The sequence below is a fragment of the Cynoglossus semilaevis genome, chromosome 13 (genome assembly GCF_000523025.1).
Source record: "Cynoglossus semilaevis isolate Cse_v1.0 chromosome 13, Cse_v1.0, whole genome shotgun sequence".
In the NCBI taxonomy this organism is placed as follows: domain Eukaryota; kingdom Metazoa; phylum Chordata; class Actinopteri; order Pleuronectiformes; family Cynoglossidae; genus Cynoglossus; species Cynoglossus semilaevis.
The window spans coordinates 16367013-16388574 of NC_024319.1; the positions used below are offsets into that span (position 1 = coordinate 16367013).

Sequence of the window (21562 nt, forward strand, 5' to 3'; positions counted from 1 at the left end):
AAACTGTGGGCATTTAACAAAACAATGTTTCTCAAATGGTTGGAAAAAATGCAAAGGTGGGTTGCGGCAGTAGAAGAACAAATTGTCATGGTGTCAAGAAAAAGGAGTAAGAGATCTTAAAATAACTGTCAAAACACTTGTGAAGACTATCAACTGGTGCAGTTTGGACTTAATCTGTCAAAAAGACAATGATCAAAGGTGTGCACAGAAATAAACTGAGTTTACAGACCAATAAATGCTTTCAAGCCATAATTAAGTGAGATGGAAGATGTACATACCGATATGTCTATCTGGTCAGAAACAACTAGTAACTGTTAAGAAATAGATATGTTGGCATGTTTAGAGAAGGAAGGGTGAGGCATTTAATAACAAAGAAAAAAACACCTCCACAGAGGTGGAGACACACCAAGGAGGTGGGTGTGTAATGCTCTGGGGAAGTTAAAGGTGATCCAGAAAAGTGAATCCATGAAAATTTTATAAAATAAAACCTTTACCATTGTTTTATCTTCCATCAAGACAATGACCAAAAGCATTCACTGGTAGATATCTCCAGAAGGACAGAGTTTATATTACTGCCTGGCCAGCAACAAGCTCTGATCTGTGGAGTGAAAAGAAGACTACTACCTCAATCATAAATCTCATTAAATAGTTAACATGTCTTTCCAAACAGACATTCTCCATCATTTCTGTCAGGTACAGAAACATAAACATGTATTTTGTGTTATTCATTGTTGCTTAGATATAGAATATATTAAATGTTATTACATATCATCATTAAGTATTGCCAGGGTATTTTCACCCACATTTCAAAGATTGAACAATCGACAAGTGCTCCTTCAATACTCAATCTTAATGGCTTAATTTGCTTTTGTTAATAACGTTAAGTGAGAAGACTCTACACTTTTAATTTGCTTTATTTTTGTTAAATGAAGACTTCTGTGAATTACCAAAGTAAATGTAATGTTTTTATTGTTGTTTTGGGAACTGTATATTTTGTCTTGAAAGATTATAAGTGAATTGTTAATGCTGTCCAGCTCTATCTACATGATAAAAACAAAATAAACATCACTTTTTAGAAATGATCTCCGTTTTTTCTACTGCTTAATAACACGCCTTGTTAAAGGGTCATTCATTCATTGTCACATGCACAACACAGCAGACTGTTTAGTTAGCATTACTATTAATACTGACAGACTCAGCAGAATAACAGCAGCTGATTTAGCAGACTACGAGATAATTTGTTTATGAAACAGCAGCACAATCGTTAAATGATGTGAGATAGCCAATTTATTTTAAGTTTAAATAAAATTGTCGACATATATTTGAACCAATTTTGAGCAGTGTGTAGCATTGTTGTACTCTGGGCCAACTGGCCTGTGTTAGCTGGACCACTCATTGTTATTGATGATGTTTGGCGGTTAAACTTACACTCAACTACACAAACGTGTGCATATTGTTGCTGCTACCAGGCTGTGTTGGTGTAGACGAGGCGGGCAGTCAGTTTCCTGGCTCCGCTGTGACTCGGTGCCACCTCTGCTGCTTCTTTTTCTTTCCTGGGTTTACCATCAGCTTCGGCGCCACCGCTGGCCGCCACAAACGGGACGAAGAGACAGAAACCGGCGCTAACGTTTTACGGGGTTGCGGGTTTTCCCAAACGCGGCGCAGAGACAGAGAGGGAGGTGGGAGGACGGACCGGTCTAACGGCTACAGTTCCCGTCTGTAGCAGCCGAACCGCCGGACATCTGTCTGCGAGTCCAGGCAGCTTATTTTACCGCCGGCAGGACGCGTCTCTGTTCGAGTTCCAACGAAGAAAGCATGTCCATTGCTAAATGTGACAATAGGTTATGGTTAGCTTTGACCCAATTCTCTGATATTCTGAAACGGCGGATTTCTTTACGATCATACGGCGTCATCATTCACTGTAATACGTCCTGACGTCATTCCTCGGCGACTGTCGGTGCCCCCAAATTTTTAGATAAATTTAGGATTAAAAATATGCATTTGTCAGAGTATTAACGTGTATTGAGTAAAATAAGTTTAGCGTTTATTCTTAATAAAAATCAATCATATTGTGTTTGTGAAAGTAGTAATGAAGAACATATTCATCTCCATACTGGGCCGTTTGCCAGCGTGTCCTTACATGACCCGACAGAAAAGCTACATGAGGACAACACACACACTGACGACGTTCACACAACCAGGCTGAAATGAAACATATCCAGAACTCCTTAAGTGACTTCTGTTTGAATTGTATATTAAAATAGAAGCTTACTAACAGGATTAGTAAGCTTGGCACAATTGTTTCAACTAGTTTTAACTTCAGGTCGACATTTGAATTTCGTTGAGGGAAAAGTATATATATACTGTATATATCGTTTAATTTGAAAATGTTTTAAATTTCTTGCTATGGAATATAGTAGCTCGATTTCTATTTATTATTCTTAATTCTTTTCTATATCTTAGAAAATTTAATCATTCTAAGGTTTCTTTGACATGTTCTAGCCTGCCAATGTCAGAATTCTAAAATTTGAGACAATGTCATAACTCAAATTCTGTAAGTAAAATTTCATATTTTATTACAAAAACAAATAAGCAAACACAAGTTAGCTAATAATTAATATTTTGATTTTTGATATTAATTTTTGGATTTGTTCATGAAGTTGAAAAACACAGTTTTTTATCCAAGTATGTTTAATAAATTTTGATTACCTATTAGATGTATCTATATTTATTTTATACATTGACTAAAAAAGTACAAAGCCGTGGCACAGACAGACTAAGTGTTCAAAATTCTATGTGAAGCACATTTTTATACTATTTGTTATTACACATAAAAGAGAAACTATGACAAAGATTTCTAAAAATCGACATTTGCTAGAAAATTTAGTCGCGCAACAACTGTCTGTTAAATATTGTCTAATAAGTCTATATGGGGATTTTCTGATTTTCATTTATTGAAAACATAAAAACTATCCAGTCAAACCAAGCCTTTTCACTCAAATGATTTTCCATTTCCAACTGCATAGCGTTGGTTTTATTGGTCCAAATGTTTGTTTGATCACACATGCACTCATCTATCTCACGCTGTAGTTAGAAGATGAGTGAATGTTAGTTATGCCCTCTTGTTAGCACACTCATTTCATTTTCAGTTTTCCCATTCAGTCAACCACCAAATTTCTTGAATAACCAGAATAAAAAGTAAACACAGTTCTTTCCAAAACAAATGCCCTGTGCACACAATTTGGCAGACGCAGCATCCATCTAAATCCTGAGCTTGCAGAGAGACATTTAAAAATAAATGTATTAACTTAAAAATTAGCACAAAAAAAGGGGTTACCAAATTTTTAGCCCATGCACAAATAGCAAATGCTTGTTATATTAAAATAGAACCATTTATGCATATTTATAAATTTGGGGGTGAGGTGATTGTCTAAAAGATATGATTAGTTTCCAAGTGAAGCATCAACAGAAGTCTTGAATCTCCTGTTCCATCTCCTGAAAAAACAACAACAAATAAACAACCAAATTAAGTTTACATTTAGTAAACACAATAACAGGCTCAATGTAAATACAATTATCCTAGTTTTTTTGCTATGTTACCATTATTAGGTATAGAACAACATATATATGTATTTATCCCATTACAAGAATGTTATAAACTACCTATGTATTTTTATGCCTTTAATAACTATAATTCTGATCAATAGCTTTACCAGAAGAGCTCAATATAAAGGGAAAACCTTGGAAAGTTGTCAGTTGTAATTTATGTATAACATCAGTTAACATTTAAAAGAAAAATATGAGTGAACAGTATACTGATCCCCAAATTACATGATTCAAAAATAGCAAACAATTACAAATTAAAAAAACAATTTAAGGAAAACATATCTTGCAGCTTGGCAATCCATCAGTAGTGTGGAAAGAAGCCGTGAGAGCTGATCAATTCAATTCTGAACTAACCTGTAATAGTGCTGTTTTGTTATGATTTCGCCTGTGTCTGTAAATGCTCTGGCAAAGGAGTGCGTAGAGTTTCTCCAGCTTGTAGACCACAAAACCCTCAGTCTTGGCCACCACCCTTTTCAAGAGGTCCTATAGAAAAATAGGATGACATTTAATTAAATAGCTAAAAAAATATACAGAAAAAGAAAAACAGCCGATAAGCCATCATAAATCATAAAATTTAATAATTGTAATAAATAATTAATTTTATTGCAGTCACAAAAGATTTTGCTCAGCAAATGTTTGGCCATTTGTTTTGAAGTTATACTTTACATATCCAAATAACACGTGTTTTGACAGTTGTGCTTGAGTAACACATTTTAGCTAATTTAATTCAGTACATGTAGTTAAGCACAAAAGAACACTGACATGATGACATAATGTTAATTGGCCTAATTAGAAGGATCTATGTATTAAAGCAATGGTTTCATACTTTATACTACTAAGTTAAAGTTGAAACCATAACATTGACATGTTAAAAAAAAATTCAGTTACCAATTTCAATATTTGTTATTTTTTAAGTTAAAATCAGTTCCCATAACCTTTAATTTCTCTGTGTCTACCACCAGAGGAGGAACTTCTTGATCCGGGATCTGCAGAGCTTTGTCGACATCTATTATCTGCTGTTGCTGCACGGCATTCTTTAGACCCCGAGTCATTTTACTCACACTCCGCTCTGAAACACAGAACACATGTTAACACATTCAGACATCTACCCCAACAGACAGCATGCTTGCACATAACTTCGAGAGCATAAAAAAAAAAAAACAAAAAACAAAAAAAAACAGTGACTGGACATGGCTACTTCTAGCACAACACTTCTAGCACAACTACTTCTCTTCACATTATTCTCTGCTAATGAACTTTTACCAGTGAGGCAGTCCTCCTCCCCTCTCACAGCTGCAGAAGCATCTGTGGTCATAGTTTCAATCTCCATTGGCTCTCCACGACTTCTTCGTTCTGACGTCTTTAAGTCATTACTGTATGCTTCCAGTGGCTCACTATGATGTTCTCTCATCTTTGTTCTCTCACTTCTCTCTTTTCTGCCCACCTCTACTGAAGTCTTTGTGCTTCTCACATCCGCTCTGTGTGTTAACATTTTATTGTCCTTTAATTGTCCCGGTTTGTCCATGACCTTTCGGCCGCTCTGTTCATTCTCAGCAGGTCCTGTTTTGCCTTCCTGAGCTTTTTCACCCTCCCCATTGCTGTCTTCATCATCTTCATTCTCATCTGAAATCAACAATGAATCATCTTTGGACGTGTGAGGAGAAAGAGATTTTTTCTTCATATATCTACCAGTGGCCCAGCGTCTTCGTCTTTTTTTCCGATTAACTGCAAATACAAGATTAGCAAATAATTTTTTGAAATAAGTTGAAATATAACTTAAATTAACCTATTTTTTTACCTGTGGATTTAGGGGGTTTTACAGCAGGGGGACTTGAAGATGGAGTAACAGCAGGTGTGGTATCAGCTGTATCTCTTTGGGGGGTCATGTTTGTGGTCCTTACTTCTGAAGGCTGTTGAGGAAGGATGTGGTAAAAGGACGGAGTAAACTGTCCAGTATTGCAACCAGAACCTGAAAATAAACAAATATTTTACAAGCTTTGGAAAACAGACAAAAAGGACACACCTGATCTTTAATTGTAATGTAAAAGCAGTCTTATGTCCGTCTTGTTCCTAAGCTACTTCCTACGTGCCACTATCCATAACACTGAAACTATAATTTATTTTTTTCACAAACAGATGCACAAACCTCTTGTACTGCGTGATGTTTTGATCTCTTCACAGATCTTCTCAAAGTTTTCATCTAGTTCCTCTCTGATGATGGCGTGGACAGTGTCCTTCAGTGCACATGCTCTGTGGCGGATCTGACGATCTGGGGATCAAAGGAGTCACCATTAAGAAACACAAGGTAGTCAATACAAAAATGAACATGTATTAAAGGGGACAGATTATACTACTTTGGGCTAATTACTATAGTTCCTAGTCAGTAACTGTGTTATGGATGAAACGACTAGTGCCTCAAGTGTTTACAAAATATGTTCATTTCACACTGTGCTTAATGAGCAGCTGTGCTTAGCTTCTACGCAGTATGTGCTTTGTGGTGTTACAAAGGGGTAAAATGATATATTGACGACTAAGTCTGCTGTCTAAAAAAAATCAAAAATCTCAAATCAGAAAATAAGTTTAAAAACCTTTTTAGGTCCTAGTTAATTTAACCCAGTCATCTCCTACTTATGCTGCTTTAGGCCTAGACGGCTCCCTCCATTTATTTAGAGTTATACAGTTTACATTACAATAATGACTATAACCTTTTCCTCTTTCTTCTCTCCAGTTTGTGCCTCTTCTCTCTCCTCTCTGTTCTCTTTCTGCAGGTACCTGTAACTCAAGGGCTGCAGGACAAGATTCCGACCAGATGCTTTTGTTATTACCTTTAATATCATTATCATTAAAATGATATCATCACAATTACAATTTACATTTGTTTAAAAGTTGTTTTTTTTTTAAACTTGTCTGATGGTATTCTAACAGCCACTTTTTAAAAATATTTTTTTCTTCTCTATTCTCCACAACTTGAATATTGTTGTACTTGATGAGGCTTTAAACACTGTATATGATAAAGTATAAAATATTCTTAGAAAATCCTTGTAATAAATGTGGATATTTGGGGATACTCTGGCTAATGGTTTCTGAAGTTGACAAGATTTATACAAGTATGCATTTATCTTCAGAGTTTGTTTATAATTCACCTGAAGGGTCTTTGTCAGGGTTGTATTCTAAGGCATTCTGCCAGATGAGATCCACATCTCGGAGGTACTCTTTCACTGTTCCATAATGATGCAGATCTATCTGTGTGAGAACTTTTGAAAGGTCCATGGGCTTTTTGATCACCTTAGCATAATCTGGAACCTGAAACAGAAAATATTATCTTAGTCTGACAAAAATGGAAATAATAAAAAAGCAAAAAATAGTGATTTATCCAAAGCAAAATAAAAAGTAATTGTTTAATCTGAGATATTGTGATACGTTAAAAGCCACTGCACCTCCTCCAAATCCACAGGTTTTGTAAAAGCCTTAAAACGTTTATCTTGGGAGAGTCGGTTGGTGACATCACGCAGGAAAAGGCGGAGCTCCCGGAGGGTGTCTTCTTCCTGCTCCTCCAGTTTTCTGGTCTCCTCTTCTGTTAACTGGCGTGGAGGAGGTGGAGGAGCCACAGGAAGCACCTCCAAGGCTTGAAGCACTGAAGAAACAGCATTTACTGTTATGCAAGGTCTGTAAAATAATATTTTTATACTGAAAGAAAGAATTTGCATCAATCATTCCAAAGATAAATGTAGTTTGGAGTAAATAATGTTTAAAATGGTTTCTTAAATATTTTGCACATCAACCATCTATTTTATTTCTTGCAACATTTTTTTCCTCACCTGCTTTCTTTTTAGAGGCAGGGGCTTTAGCAGCCTGGTTAAGTATCAGGTCCTCAAAGAAGTCTCTTCTTTCTTTACTTGTAGGCACTGGGACATGAAAAACCTCCCCATACTCTGCTCGGAACAACTCCTGAATCTGAGGCAAGAAAACAAATTAAAGATTTTTCTGTAGAATATTCATGTAGAAAACAACCACCAGAAGACACTAGACTCAATAAATAATTTTAGTACCTCCACACTAAGTTGATTATATCTGAGGTTGCAGGTGGCCAGTAGTAGGATTGGCGAGAAGGCAGGGATGGAGCTGAGGAGACTGAGGAAGGTGGCACGCAAGGCAGGACCTACTGTTTCCCACCACTGTCCAATGTGAGGGATGTATAAAATACTTGGAGAGGTACGCTTTGCTTCAACAAAGATCTGCACAACAAAATAATGTAGAGTTTTAATGGCGAAAAGAAAATGTAAAGGTAGATGAAAGAAAGAAAAAAACTGTCAAATTAAAAATTTTAAAGCAACATTTAACTCATGTTTTGTATGTATCGGTAGAATACTCATTCTAGAATACTTAGAATACTGCCAGAGAATGAAATATTGGTCAATGGTCAGACAAAATTTGTCTGTAGTACATTTTTATCCCCACTGCCTATATTGAAAGATGTGGGGCCCATGAACTACAATCTCTGTGGCAGCCATTTTGGCCAGTGAGGTCCACTGTGAAAAACACACTGAATTTGACCAAGCTGCAAAAGTAAAAATATTATATCATTAAGAATTTTAGTTTAATTTTAAATTGAATTAGGCCAAGAAAAGCATGTAATGACTTCTCGTGTTTTTTTTTTATTATTTTACCTGAGCACAAGTCTCTTCTGGTGCAGTTACACTAGTTCCAAATAGTACAGCTAAGTCCAGCGTGTAGACAGTGAATTTCTCCAGAGCATGAAGAACAGCAGGAGCCAGATGTGAACTCTGACCAGAGCCTGACTTGCCCTCCAGCAACAGTCTGGGACGGTAGGATGTGGGCTGGCTCAGGACACTTCCGCACAAAAAGAAACAAATTCAAATTCAATTTGTACGTTTATTTAATGTAACTGAAATTTTTTTAATAACATTTTGTTGACATTTACCTGTCAAGGTTAAGTAGTCCCTTAAGAGTACATGTGCTATGCTGAGTTTGTTGAGTTTGTCTGGTGGAGCAGTCCTCTTCAACCTCCTCCTCACTGAAAACCAACTCATCCTCTGACACTGTGCAGGCTGCATCTACACAACAAGCAACAAAACAGTGCATACATTTTTTAACCTGAATTGCATAAAAGGCATCCAGATTTGAATTTTGTAAACACAACAGAGAAATTAATTAGAGTTAAGTCAGAATGCTACCTTGTAGACTTCTCCTCTTCAACCCCTCCTCAGCATGAGGAAACACTCTGTGGACCATGTAAAGGATGTTCTGCAAGGTAGTGTTCAGTAAAGGACGGACGGCAGAAATCAGGGCCTTAGCTGGTGAAACTACAGCTCTAGTGGAAGAAAAACAATCACATTTAATTAAAAAAAAATCCAACACCATGATTTAATAAGGATAAAGGAATTGTGAACTACCTCTGAGCAGCTGGTACCATCTTGGACATGGCACACAAAAAGTCCTTGTTTGTGATGTTAATTGAGTTGACATCCAGCACCAGCTTCTGTGATGAGGAGTAGATTTGTGGGTAGCGTCGGCGCAGCGCACACAGTGCTGCCTCTGAACACACTGCCTTGATGTCTGCTCCACAATATCCTGACAGTCAAACACAAACGGCATTTTGTTACTGCGCAATAAATATTGGTACTTTATTCTGAGCCCAGAAGGTTCAAAACTCAATCTCGATTTTTTTGGTGCAATTTCATGGATGTTGTCGATTAGTCTGATTCTGAGGCACGGGCTTTGTGCTTGGGTTATTCATGGATAATTTTAAGCCCTGAAGGCACATTTTTAGTAAGATGTGCATTTGAGGGGTTGCTGGAAGACATACCAACACATTTCTCTGCCAATTCTTCCAGAAAAGTTTCAGAAGGAGAAGGAGTCCACTGTCTGGTGTGGATTTTCAAAATGTCCTTCCTTGCCTAAGAAAAAAAAGGTCACAATTAAGTATTAAAATATAGATCAAGAGCTCTATGCTAAAATATAATAAAGGCAGCCAAATAAGAAAAACATATTTTAGTAAGAAATCCAAGCAAAAATTAGATTTTTCTGTTCCATAATTAAAAACACTGTTATAAAATTTGACTTTGTTTGTCTTTGTGGAGTGCTTAAACACACACTAAGGCCCATGAAATAAATATCATTAACTGTATCAATAACTGTGTCAAGACACATCCCATTGTTTTCATCACTAAACCAGATGTGGACTGTGGCTTCAATAATTGATTTCCTTTGTTTTGGTCTTTTTCAGTTTAAATAGTAGTTCAACTACTAGCCCCTGTGTCTGCTTGGGCCACAATCAGGAGCATAGAGAACAATCTTTACTGTTCACAGGGGCATTTAATATAAAACTTGGCGAACTTGAAGTCACATGTTGGGGCTAGTGTCCTATGTCACTGTGTTTAGGACACAAAAATGGAAAGACAAATTAAAAAGTTTTGCACATTTTCCCACCTCTCTATCAGGGAGGCCAAAAAGAAATTCTCTGTCAAAGCGTCCTGGTCTTCTTAGCGCTGGATCAATGGAGTCTAATCTGTTAGTGGCTCCAATCACAACTATTTCTCCTCTACTGTCTAATCCATCCATTAGAGCCAGGAGGGTTGACACAATGGAGCTACAGAGGAAGAAGGAACATATCAGGAATTTGTTTTACTGTACAGTGGTTACTATGATGCCAAATATGGACCAAATAAGATATCAATCAGAAATCACAAACTCACAAGCCTCAAGATTTATGGACTGTAAAAGTTCTAAAGCTGTTAAATTACACAATTTACATTTACACAATATAATTTGCCTATTTGTCACTGACGGGATCATAATAAGAAAAAAGAATAATACCATCTTTTGTTTAAACCTATCCTGACACTTGCATCTAAGACCATTTACCAAAAGTTATATTATGTTTCATATTATTCCTTAAAAATAACATTAACAATGATTCAAGGTTTTTATAGCTCTGGCGCAAGGTGAGATTAAAAAAATATAACCTTCACTATTTTCTTTAAATAGTGTCTGGATTTTGCATTATGTGATGCACTATTTTAATAATCACAAAAACACCAACAAAAAAACCCCAGATATTTAGGAACATTACTGACCTGTGGATCTGGTCCTGACGACTCGACCGAACTGGGGCCAAACCATCGATTTCATCAAAGAAAATAATTGATGGACGCATCTGATAAGCCTACAAAAATTCATTGGGAAATGTTAAGATGTAGAATTAGATTATTACAGAGCACTACAGATTGACTTATATATATTATGTATAAGTCAAACTGTCACACTAGTGAGTTTTTCCTATTGAGCTGTTGCTAGTTTGTAGAAACTTGACATTTATTAAGGCTGTTCTTCCATTGGTGAGGTATTACCTGGTCAAAGAGCAGTCGTAGCTGTCTCTCAGATTCTCCCACCCACTTACTGAGACAATCAGCTCCTTTTCTCATGAAGAAAGACACTCTTCTTTCGCCCTGGCTGCACTCGTTAGCCAGAGCTCTGGCTACAAGGGTTTTTCCTGTGCCTGGAGGTCCATAGAATAGACAGCCCCTAAAAACAAGACCAAGTATTTGTTCATAAAACATAAATCGATAACTGCTATAAAACCCTAAATGAAGCCCACAGCAGCATAAGGCTGAAAAACAAAATTATTTTCAGATAAGTAAAAAACGTTGCAATTAGAGTTTGTTAAAAGACAGGGGGAGCATATGTCACCTTTCAACTGTAACAAGTTGCATTCTATTTCTAAAGAATAATTTTGGTTTTCTCTTCATCAAAACAAACCCTGTTCACCTGGGTGGCTGTATCTTGAATCTCTCAAAGACCTCGGGGTAGAGAAGAGGGAAGACTACCATTTCCTTCAGGGCAGAGATGTGTCTGTTCAGACCTCCGATGCTGTCAAAGCGCACCTACATCAACCACAAAGAGGTGTATTTACAGTATATTAGTAATACTTCTGGAGAATAAAAGGGTTTGGAAGTATAGTTCTGCATACTCTGTTTTTATTTTATTGTGAATTACCACACTTTCCTGCTTTAAAGACCCAGTTTAACCACACTGTTTTTCAGTATTATTTGTGCCAGTCTGCCTTTCCATGCATTCAGTATCTTACTGTTCTGTCTATTTGCATCGGGTCCACATCAGCCAGACTGGCTCCTATCTTCATCCGATCCTTCTGGATTCCCAGCAGGTCATCTTTTACAAGGTTCATTGGTAGACATCTGAATGAAAAAAAGAGTATAACTTCATATCATATCGGTTTTCTCAAGTAAAACACAAGAAGTCCAATAGTGCAGTACATGTGCTGGTTAGGAGATTACCTGTTGACTGAGCGACTCCTGTTAATACTTCTCCGTCTCTGAAATTTCTCATCATCTGAAGATGAGGAAGTGGAGTCACTGCTATGGATGGCATGTCTCCTTCTGTATGAGAAAAGTACGCAAACACAGGTGATAAATATGACAACTTGCTGTTACCACCAATAACCATCTTTGACATGTGTTCATAAGGACAATAAGAATGAAGCTGACAGTTTAGTAATAAACTTAAAGCAACAGAACAATATTCGTTGCAAAGTAATCCATCAACTACAACAGCAGCATGGAGGTGATCCTGCAACCATTTAAAATGAACCCATCACCATGCAGAACCCTGGAGTAAAACACAAGGGAATTAATCCTTATAGCTATTTTATGGCTTGAAACAAAATAATGTACACAATTTAAAGATTTTATATTTCATAATAAATAAAAATAGAGCAGCCCAATGTTTCACTCCTGTGATACATGTTCCCGCAAGTGCCACCACTATACAGAACCATAGTCCTCACATAGACAGACAAGACAACAGAGACAAAACTAAGAAATAAACGGTGCCTTCAAATGGGCCTGTGTGTACCAGATCACTATACTCTTAAAAGTCTCTTCACAACTTTCCAGTTTGGAAAGTTTTACATTTATGAGGGTAGTTTTTTATTCATCTAGAAAATGTGAAATATTTCCCTAAAGACTAAATGTGACCCTAACATTATTTGACAGCAGCTGGTGTGACAAAAAAAATGTTGTTCACAACAGGCTCACCACTACGAACTGTAGTTTAATACATACAAAAATCCCATGTGAAAGCACTGCAACACTGACAGGATTTTACAAATCTTACCTCTCGGAACTACTCCTGAGTTTGGACAAATATTAGAAAAAAAAGGAGAAAAAGGGAATTGGCTGCAGAGCATTGATTCAATTTCAGCATGTGATGACACGACAGGATGAAGTATGTTGAGGTAATACAATGTACCGGCTGTGTCATTACGAAAATGTAACTTGTTCAAAAGACAGGCAATGCTAACAGGCAATAATAATTAATTAATTAATTTAAAAAATGCATCTCCCATCTGTGTAATGAACTATATACATTCAACCCAGTGAAAGAAGTAGATGTGATAATTAGGGCTGCTATTATTATTACTATTATGAAAATCATGATTATTTCACAAAATTAGTCAGTGATTCTGGAACATCATTGTAGTTATTGCACATAAAGAACAGCAAATGAGATTTTTCTTTGATAACCCACTGCTGAGCTTTCTCTTTAAAAAACTAAAAGTATAATATTTAAATATAATAAAAATTACACAGGCATGCGGTGTCGTGCAGTTACACAGACCTGCTGGTTCTTATATTGTTGTAAGGGCTCCTAGGGGCTGTGGAGCTGAACAAGAACCTGCGTCTGGTTGGAGACGAGTGGTCCTTGAAGTACATGGTACGCTTCCTGGTCTCTCTGGGTTCTAATAAAGTAAACATACAGGAAAATCAAATGAGCAATTAGGAATTCTACACATATACTTCTATAGTACTGGAGCCACTTTGTACCAAATGCAATATTTTCTACACATAGCACAGCAGCCATACCATCCTGTGGAGCCTGGTATCGCACTACTGCCTTTCGCTGTCTGAAATCATAGCGCCTCTGATGTTCTTCTTCTTCTTCTTCCTCCTCCTCTCTTTCGTCCGCATCATCATCATCATCCTCATCGTCATCATCTTCTTCCTCATCCTCTTCTTCTTCCTCCTCCTCCTCTTCATCAATATGATCATCATTCACTCCTTTACATAAAATTATGATGAATTAAATAACCAACATTCTCAAATAATCTACATGTTTAATATTCTCGTCTATTTGCTATGATGTGAAGTGCGCTCAGAACTGCATTTTACCTTTGCTTTTCTCCTTAGTGTCTTTACTCTCCACATTTGTCCTTAGTAATCTTCTCATTTGACTCCGAGTGTAAACACCAATCTTAAAACATGAGCAACAGATTAAATATAAATTGTCTGACTTGTTCGTATGTTGGATTTGATTGAATTAAAAAAGGGCATAATTAGGTTTTTACTTGTTCTTTAGTTTCTCTGTCTCTGCTCCTCAGCCTCCATCTCATCTTTTCTATGTCATCCATCTTTTGGAGGACTGCTTCAGCAGTGCTGGTACGATAAATTGTGTATCACATTTTTGTATACAAACTCTGAAATAATAAAATAAAATAAAATAAAAAACGATTGGCTGTTGATGAACTTACTTAGTAATTAGACGATCATAAAGCACCGACTGGTTGCGGGAGTCTAACTTGTATCTGGTAATTCGGGAGCTTCGTCTCACTGGGTGATCCTCCTCCTCTTCCTCCTCCTCCTCTTCCACTTCACGATTTTGTAGGTTAAAGCGACTCCTCTTTGGAGTAGATGACCCCTCCACTTCATCAGGAATGTCTTGAGCACAGATAGTAATATAATTTAAAAGCATAAAGGCCTGGTGGATCAGTTTACGTGTTTAGAGGAGACAATGAATTTATTAATAAAACAATACAACCAAAATAGTTACTAGGCAAATATAGCAGTTCCAGTTAGTCCATACAGTGGACCAAGTCAGTGTCAAACAAGTTTTCTAACATTTAATTAATGCCTATAATTTATTTATTTTATGCACATAAGTGAAAATTTTAATAAATTAATAGGAAGGTAAAAAAAAATACTAAAAGTAGTTTCTACAGTTTTTTCAAAATAAATGAGCACAGATTTTACTAGTGTATAGGTAAAGGTATGACTATATCATCATCTTCTGGATACAGAAACCTGTACAAGATCATTTTTGCGTTTTAGATTTGGTTGAAATCTAATTTTATGTCAGGCATGATCATAGTGCAACGACGCAGTAAATGGGTAAACAGATTTTTCTCTTCCGAGTGTTATTGTAAAAAGGATGCATCATACAAAGTAAGGTAACAGTACCTCTTGGCTGACTGTCGTTGGAGACGTTTACTTCTCTCTGCACCCTTGATGATTTCCTAAGGACAGAGAATATCTTAATATCAACAATGAAATAGCTAAAAAAATATAAAACCTAAATATGGATAGATGGATAGATGGATGGATAGATAGATAGATAGATAGATAGATAGATAGATAGATAGATAGATAGATAGATAGATAAAGAGAACTTTATTAATCCTTCGGGAGTTCCCTTTGGGAAATTTAGGATATAACACACTATGTAAAATTCCTGTGCAATAAAAGTTTACAAGGCCAAAACCATTAGTAAATTAGCTTTCACAGTAAGGTGATTAGGAAAATGTTCTGCCATGACAGTAACAATACTGTAATTATTATTGTTTTTCTCAAATGATTGTGTGTACCTGGTGCAGCAGTCCTCAGCTTTGTCCCCAATTATAGGTGAGCTGCTTTTCAGCTCACTCTCAGCAAAGTCAATTTCCTGCCTTGCTCTCTGTCTTCTGGTTTTGGGAGTGTGATTGAAGCCATTCGCCTCATCCTGTACCATACTGACATGTCCCTGGAACAATCACATTAATCAGAATATTATTTATAGAACAAGCTTTTGTTGTTGTTGTGGTTTTCAGAAGGTGAAGGGGATGAGTAACAAGGATACCAAAGATTAAACAGTCAACCCTGTGAATTAATTCATGCAGAAATCAGAAGGGAATACTCACAACTCATGATAGTACAGACATTGTACATGACTTAAAAATGTTATTCTTCATATATTCATATTGTATTACAGTTTATTTGATTTGCACTAAGCTAAGAAACAAAAGAGGAAAGGCTTTGATCAGGATAAATCTTTGATTCTTTGATCCTTTGCCTGTATGTAGTCTGTCATAAAGACTTTGGATTGAGATAAAGAATAAATATTATATTACTCACTGGATGTTAAGTTTTTCTTTGTTAATTTACAAAGATGTTTACAATTGTAATTGTAAAACACAGAAATAAACATGTTATGAGGATGACTGTGGAATATGGAAATTACACTAAACATGTTCAAAATGATATTGTTATTGCTTTAACAACTAAAAAGTTCTGAAAACATCAATAACATAACATGAAATGTGGAAACGAAATGTGGTAAGAGGAAGGAATGTGAACTTGTATTAAATCTCATAAAGGAGACCATCCCAGGCCCTGATTGCCTACTTTTAGCAAATATTGTTACCTAGGCAATCTTTTCTGTGGGGCAACCTGGCCCAAGCAGCTGAAAAAACAACATCCTTGGGCATTCTTTTCTGTCCCTTAATTATGCTGATGATGGAGAGTTAATTTACAGAGTGAAAGGCTAGGTGTCTAGAACTTGGACCTGAGACCTTTAATGCTCCTGGGATAGCACAAACCTGCAACCTACTTCTTGTAGTTCATAGTTTGACCACATTATAGTTTGCTCAAAGACATGAAACTGCTTTCATAGTACATCTCTCAGGGAGAGGTGGAGAGAATATAGTTTGTTTATTAAGAATAGGTCACAGTTTGGCAAACTTAACTTTTCAAACTACTTAATTCCCAAAACATATGGTCAACCATTACATTCATGAATTAGGACATTATATGATATAACACCACGAAAATGTTATTTATATGTGTACGCGACAAAATGCATAACGTGTTAAATGAGTGGTGGTGAAGTTATTATGAAATTAGTTAGCTTAGCCTCCTTGCTTAGCAAACTTCCTCTTGTTGAATATTTTATATCCTAACTAACGCACTGTTTACTCGTGGTAAAACGAGCAGTTACTCACATTTACCAGGTTGTGTTCGGGGCTACTAAAACTATCCTCCAGCAATCGGTTGGAGCGGGTCACTCGAGCGGACTTTCTCTGTGACGCGGGAAGCAGCGACAGAAAGTCGGAGCTCGTATCCATGTCCATGGACCGCCGCTTCGGAGCAGTTACCGGCTCAGCTCCGTTGTTGCCGCTGCTGCGTAGCATCACCATTTTGACTGCAGACGGAGGTTAACGTTATAGCAGCACTAGGATGGTTAGATAGCAGCTACTCTACTCTTTAATTAGTAGCACGGTATACGGAACACGGTAAAAATAACGGTAAACATAGTCTAACAACAAACTGACACACTTGCGCACACAGTAGCTTCTCTCTAAACCCTTGATTTCTGGCGCCACAAACGTCATCACATGTTGTAAGGAAGGAAAATAAGAAGCTGCCGCCGGGAAAAGCAGTTCTATAAACTAAATCATCACTAAACCAATTATGACAAACGTTAGTTTCTTTTATTGAGGTGATACCCTAGTATATCTTTGGTTTCTCTGCAGCTGTTCGTAACCCTTCAGAAGCAAAATCAAAATATTCTACTCAACATTAGCGGAGTGATACGTAATCATTTTTAAAAGGTGTTCCGGCGGTTGAAAGAGCGCGCTCTGCGCGTCTCTGTCATAATCCAAAGAATGCGAGTTATACTGACTGTTATTTATCTGAAAACATAAATAAATAAAAACACTCGCCACGTAATTTAGGAAATTATCAACCAGTGACAATGCTTTAAAACGTCATCTCTCAAGTGAAATAGTTAACCAAATAAATGTTTTATAATCATAGAAAACTGCAGAATAACTGTACAGCGCTTCCATCGGTTGCCACTGCATGGCTGCTATGATAAAATATTTTGTGGATTCAATACTTTTTTTGCACTCGTTCTGTGTTAGCTTTTTGGGGTCAATGTTTATGATCATTATGTGTAAGAGTTTTCAGTAGTATATAATAATCTGTAGGAGCAGTGAATGAACCCATCATCTTTTATTTAAATGCAACAGGTCACAGGAGAGAAAATACAAATTCTAGAATTGTGTCTAGGGTGAAAAAAAGATTACATTGTGAAAAAACTGCTGTACAGACAACCAGATCCTGACAACAAGATTTCATGTTCCACTGTATCCTTTCACATTTTACTTGTCTTCACTATGACATCGTGGTTTTCTCCAATATCATCTAGAGCATGATTACGTTTATATTTTTGTACCAAATTAATGTGTCCAGTTAGTCATTTTTTGGTTGTCTGCGTGTTAACCACAAGCAAATGCTGTTATGAAATGGTAATGAGAAAGCTGAAAATGTGAGAGGATTCAGTGGAAGATATGAGACATGTGAGGAACCCACATCTCTTTTTGTATAAGAATCACTCAACTGTCACATTTCAAATGCTAAAAGTTTGTAATTTGCATCTTTCAAATAAGCAACAAAATTGGTCAATGAAGCGGGGTTTATTATCAGCAGTAAATTAACCTCTCAGAAACCTGATTTGTCAAAATGCTGCTGTTTAGTAACACATTTAGTGAAATTAATGGATTATGTAGGCATTTGTCATGTGACAGCTGGAGATTGCACTGCAAAGCCTTTGTCATGAAACGTGGTCTTGAAGTCTAGTCACCACACAGGGTCTGTCTACGCAATAGCAGCCAGGTAGTCTTTCACCTCTGCTGGGGTGAGTCTTTTGAAGCCTGCCTCATTACAGATTCCCACTTCAATGTTCTCCTCTGTCATCTGACCCTCAAAACTCTCCTATTACACAAAGAGAGAGAAACATGTAAACACCAATTTGGAACAACAACAACCAATGTAACAATTAGAAAAGAGTTCAGGGTTGTCGGTCCAGGTTATAACAACATACCTTCAATGTCAAAATTGCTGTGTGGATGGCATCTTCCAACTCCAGATCATTGTTATACCTGGTAAACAACAACTGTGTTTATCTTTTACTACGTATAAACTCCAGCTAATTGCTTAAAATGTGGAATAAATTTCATAAGTAAACTAAGTCTGTGCAACAACAAACCCTTACCGTTTCTCAAGGAATGTTTTTCCATTAACATAGTTCTTTCCCATGGCTGTGGCTTTCCAAGCAAAATATGCACCCTGCAAAAGTAAAAAGGTTTTAAGTTATTGATTTTTACTGACAAATCTGATAAATAATAAAACATTCATGTGTGATAAATTGTAGGTGACCCTGGACCCTGACATTGGTAGACTGTAACATTGAAACTTAAACACCTCATAAAATAAACTGTGGTGCATACATACAGGATAAAAAGCTCTCTTATTAAAGACCATTAAGATTTTGTGACAGCCAAAAAAGGTCCTTACAGTTGAAGGAAAGTCTAAATGAATGCACTTCATAACTTATTGTTAAAAAAATAAATCATTTTAGGAAGTAAAACTTCCTTCAACTTCCCTTTAACTTTTCAAGACTATTTAAAAATGTCTCAATTTAAAGATTTTAGTATTATTAAGATTCTGCAGAAATCTCTGTAATGTTAAGTACTATACTTTTTTATTTAAAAGAAGTAGGTGCATTATGCGTACGTACGGAGGGGTCTGACTGGAATAGGTAGGGCTGGTCTTCATCCCAACCAGCTATCAGCAATGATACACCAAATGGACGAACACCACTGGAAGAGAGAATGACGTAAATTTAATGTAAATAAGGGTTCTGCTTTGAGTGTATCCAGTGTATCTAACAGTTATGATTCAACAATGTAAACACAATGATGTCAGAACTAGTACACACCCAGATTGTGTATACTCCTGCATCACAGAGGCCACTCTCTGGACAAGTTGACCTGTGGGAATTGGCTCCTGGTAAACAAGGAAGTATTGCTGTGCCAACTTCCGAGCTCTTCGCACCAGGACCCTTACAAAATAAAAATAAAAAATTACTCATAACATCTTCTGTTTGCAAGAATTTGTCAGAAAACAGTATATTATCTTTAGAAGGTTTGTGGATTTGAAGCCTAAATAATGTTCCATTAGGTTGACTACATGTAAAAGCAACATCATTTTTTATTTTAATAGTAGGATAAAGCTGCATTTAGAGAAGTGCCAACGTTTTTCTAAAGTCTGATTGCTGAATCATATTGTGCTGCTGCAGTCTGGGTACTTATAGTTAAAACACAAGCTACTACAAATATTGATCATTTGTACCTGAGACAGAGTTATTGCCAAGTTTGGGGATATATTGTAGAAATATTCTGTCTGATATAAAGGGGGAAAAGTAAAACTGTTGGAGTTCTTACCTGTAATCAGGGCCCATGCCACTGTAGACCATTCCTATGTGCTTAGTGATGGGCTCCACTTTGTGGACACTCTGTTCATCATACAGGATGGACTTCTGTTTCTTCTCTGTTGCAAGAACCACTCCATTTGTAGCTTAAAAAATGTGAGAAATTATTGATTATAATTTATAATATGATATTAAAATGTAATCTTGTTTTTTAAAAAAGTAACAAATAGCCTTCAAAGAGGCTGTTGATAGTTGTATTTGTGGCTCTCAAATTGACTGGTCAATATTGGTAACTACTACTATTCTATAATGCAATATCAATACATCCAGTTGACAGATTTCAAGATTCAATGTTGAATAAGAATGTTTTTTCGCCTGTAAAACAAGGCTTTCGGCACCTTGTTTCCCAACCTCCATTGTCAGGTAAGGCAAGGGCTAAAATCTAAAATTAACTTACTTAAATTTAAGCATTTCAAAATAAACCTCTTTATCAAAAGTAATTGGGTTTTGCACTCAAAATCAACATGTAAAAATACGATTTCACTTCACCATACCTTTAATACCAACTGATGGAGCACCGGCTGCTACTGCTGCGAGAGCATACTCAATCTGAACCAGTTTTCCAGAGGGACTGTGAATAAAAACCATATGGTATACATTTATTGGATATATAACCGAATGCACTCCAGATATAAAACGGTATCACTGCGAAAAGTAAATTTAGCGTTTGCAAATAACGTGAGAAACTGAAAGCAAAACTTACAAAAACTGACTCATCAAACACTTAAAACTCGATTATCTTAGATTTGTCCTTGTATTAGGTCCTAATTTTAATATCATAATAAGTGGATGTAAGACTGGGTTAGACAAATAAAGCCGTTTCGTTTATTTAAGTATATTAGCTGCCATGCTAACACTTGACGGCAGCCTATTCATTGCACCGGCCCACAATGACAGTGCATCAACCACAATACCTTCAGTAAACCCCCCTCTCAAAAAACAGACAAATACACAAATATACATTAAGCTGTAACGATGTCAAAATCCTTAACGGGTACAGTGCAAGTATTTTCTTTAACGTTTCCACGCAATTAAATAAACTTTACCTGAATGTGGTGAGAGAGAAACTGTAGCCACGTTCCGCCATCTTGTTAGTTTTTCTTCTCTTATCAGTGGACAGCCACTAAGAATTCTATGTGTGCGTAGCGCCCCCTAACAGCAAAGATGACAAACCATAAACCATTGGCACGAATGTTTTTATTTTCTATTAAGTGTTTAGTTGTGTTAAGTAGTGCTGCACCATAGTTTCCAGCTCTATTCGGTTTGCGTAGCAATTGCTACCCACTATTGATATTGACAAACAATTCTAGAGTAATTAAATATTTTACTAATCGTGTTACTAGTCGTATGATGTCGTATGATGCGCCAATATTACCTCCAAATTTAACAGACCTTAAAATTAAGCGCCGTTGAGATGAGTCTGTAATACCCGGTTGATGTTATTATCTAATTATGAACCTAACAATATGGACTTTGACTTATGACAACGTTTATAAAACGTGTTTTGTCGAAAAATACCTTAATATCTTTGGTTCTTCGAACTCACTTAAGACTT

General features: G+C 36.5%; 3 protein-coding genes and 1 non-coding gene across 14 annotated transcripts in view; all 4 read right to left on the reverse strand.

The window, feature by feature from the left end:
* Positions 1–2536, reverse strand: part of zhx1 (zinc fingers and homeoboxes 1) — a 13939-nt gene extending 11403 nt beyond the window's left edge. For 3 of the 4 annotated variants that reach the window (XM_025061592.1, XM_025061591.1, XM_025061589.1), the window contains exon 1: positions 1429–2536. The gene's annotated coding sequence lies outside the window, so the exon portion shown is untranslated. Of the gene's footprint in view, positions 1–494; positions 599–1428 lie in introns of all 4 variants that reach the window. The other variant, XM_025061590.1, reaches the window with a different exon arrangement.
* A 466-nt stretch (positions 2537–3002) lies between these two features.
* Positions 3003–17434, reverse strand: atad2 (ATPase family AAA domain containing 2). Of its 8 annotated transcripts, none has more exons than XM_008323938.3 (31): positions 16676–17434; positions 15284–15438; positions 14880–14935; positions 14174–14360; positions 13991–14078; positions 13815–13896; positions 13509–13703; positions 13264–13384; positions 12760–12774; positions 11922–12023; positions 11714–11822; positions 11395–11510; positions 10977–11151; positions 10704–10792; positions 10057–10216; positions 9434–9524; positions 9021–9198; positions 8802–8938; positions 8549–8681; positions 8274–8457; positions 7656–7841; positions 7425–7560; positions 7044–7240; positions 6750–6909; positions 6312–6392; positions 5753–5875; positions 5405–5575; positions 4870–5229; positions 4542–4675; positions 3961–4089; positions 3003–3495 (listed from the first exon to the last, which is right to left on the reverse strand). In XM_008323938.3, the coding sequence occupies exons 1-31, from the start codon at positions 16868–16870 to the stop codon at positions 3463–3465; spliced, it is 4278 nt and encodes a 1425-aa protein (XP_008322160.1). In that variant the 5' UTR covers positions 16871–17434; the 3' UTR covers positions 3003–3462. The 8 variants fall into 8 exon arrangements, with proteins under 8 accessions (XP_008322160.1, XP_016893238.1, XP_008322161.1 ...); XM_017037749.2 differs by having other exon boundaries at positions 4870–5331; positions 16676–17428; XM_008323939.2 differs by lacking the exon at positions 16676–17434 and adding an exon at positions 15596–15692 and having other exon boundaries at positions 4870–5331.
* Positions 8036–8169, reverse strand: LOC112487997 (small nucleolar RNA SNORA5). Its single transcript, XR_003051656.1, has one exon. It is a non-coding gene; the product is annotated as a small nucleolar RNA SNORA5 (small nucleolar RNA).
* A 234-nt stretch (positions 17435–17668) lies between the features above and the next one.
* psma2a (proteasome 20S subunit alpha 2a) lies at positions 17669–21544 on the reverse strand. Its single transcript, XM_008323942.3, has 9 exons — positions 21526–21544; positions 21054–21159; positions 20502–20578; positions 19961–20093; positions 19456–19578; positions 19255–19336; positions 18730–18803; positions 18559–18616; positions 17669–18449 (listed from the first exon to the last, which is right to left on the reverse strand). Exons 2-9 carry the CDS (start codon positions 21092–21094, stop codon positions 18333–18335), a joined length of 705 nt encoding a protein of 234 aa, XP_008322164.1. The 5' UTR covers positions 21095–21159; positions 21526–21544; the 3' UTR covers positions 17669–18332.
* Positions 21545–21562: the final 18 nt, after the last annotated feature.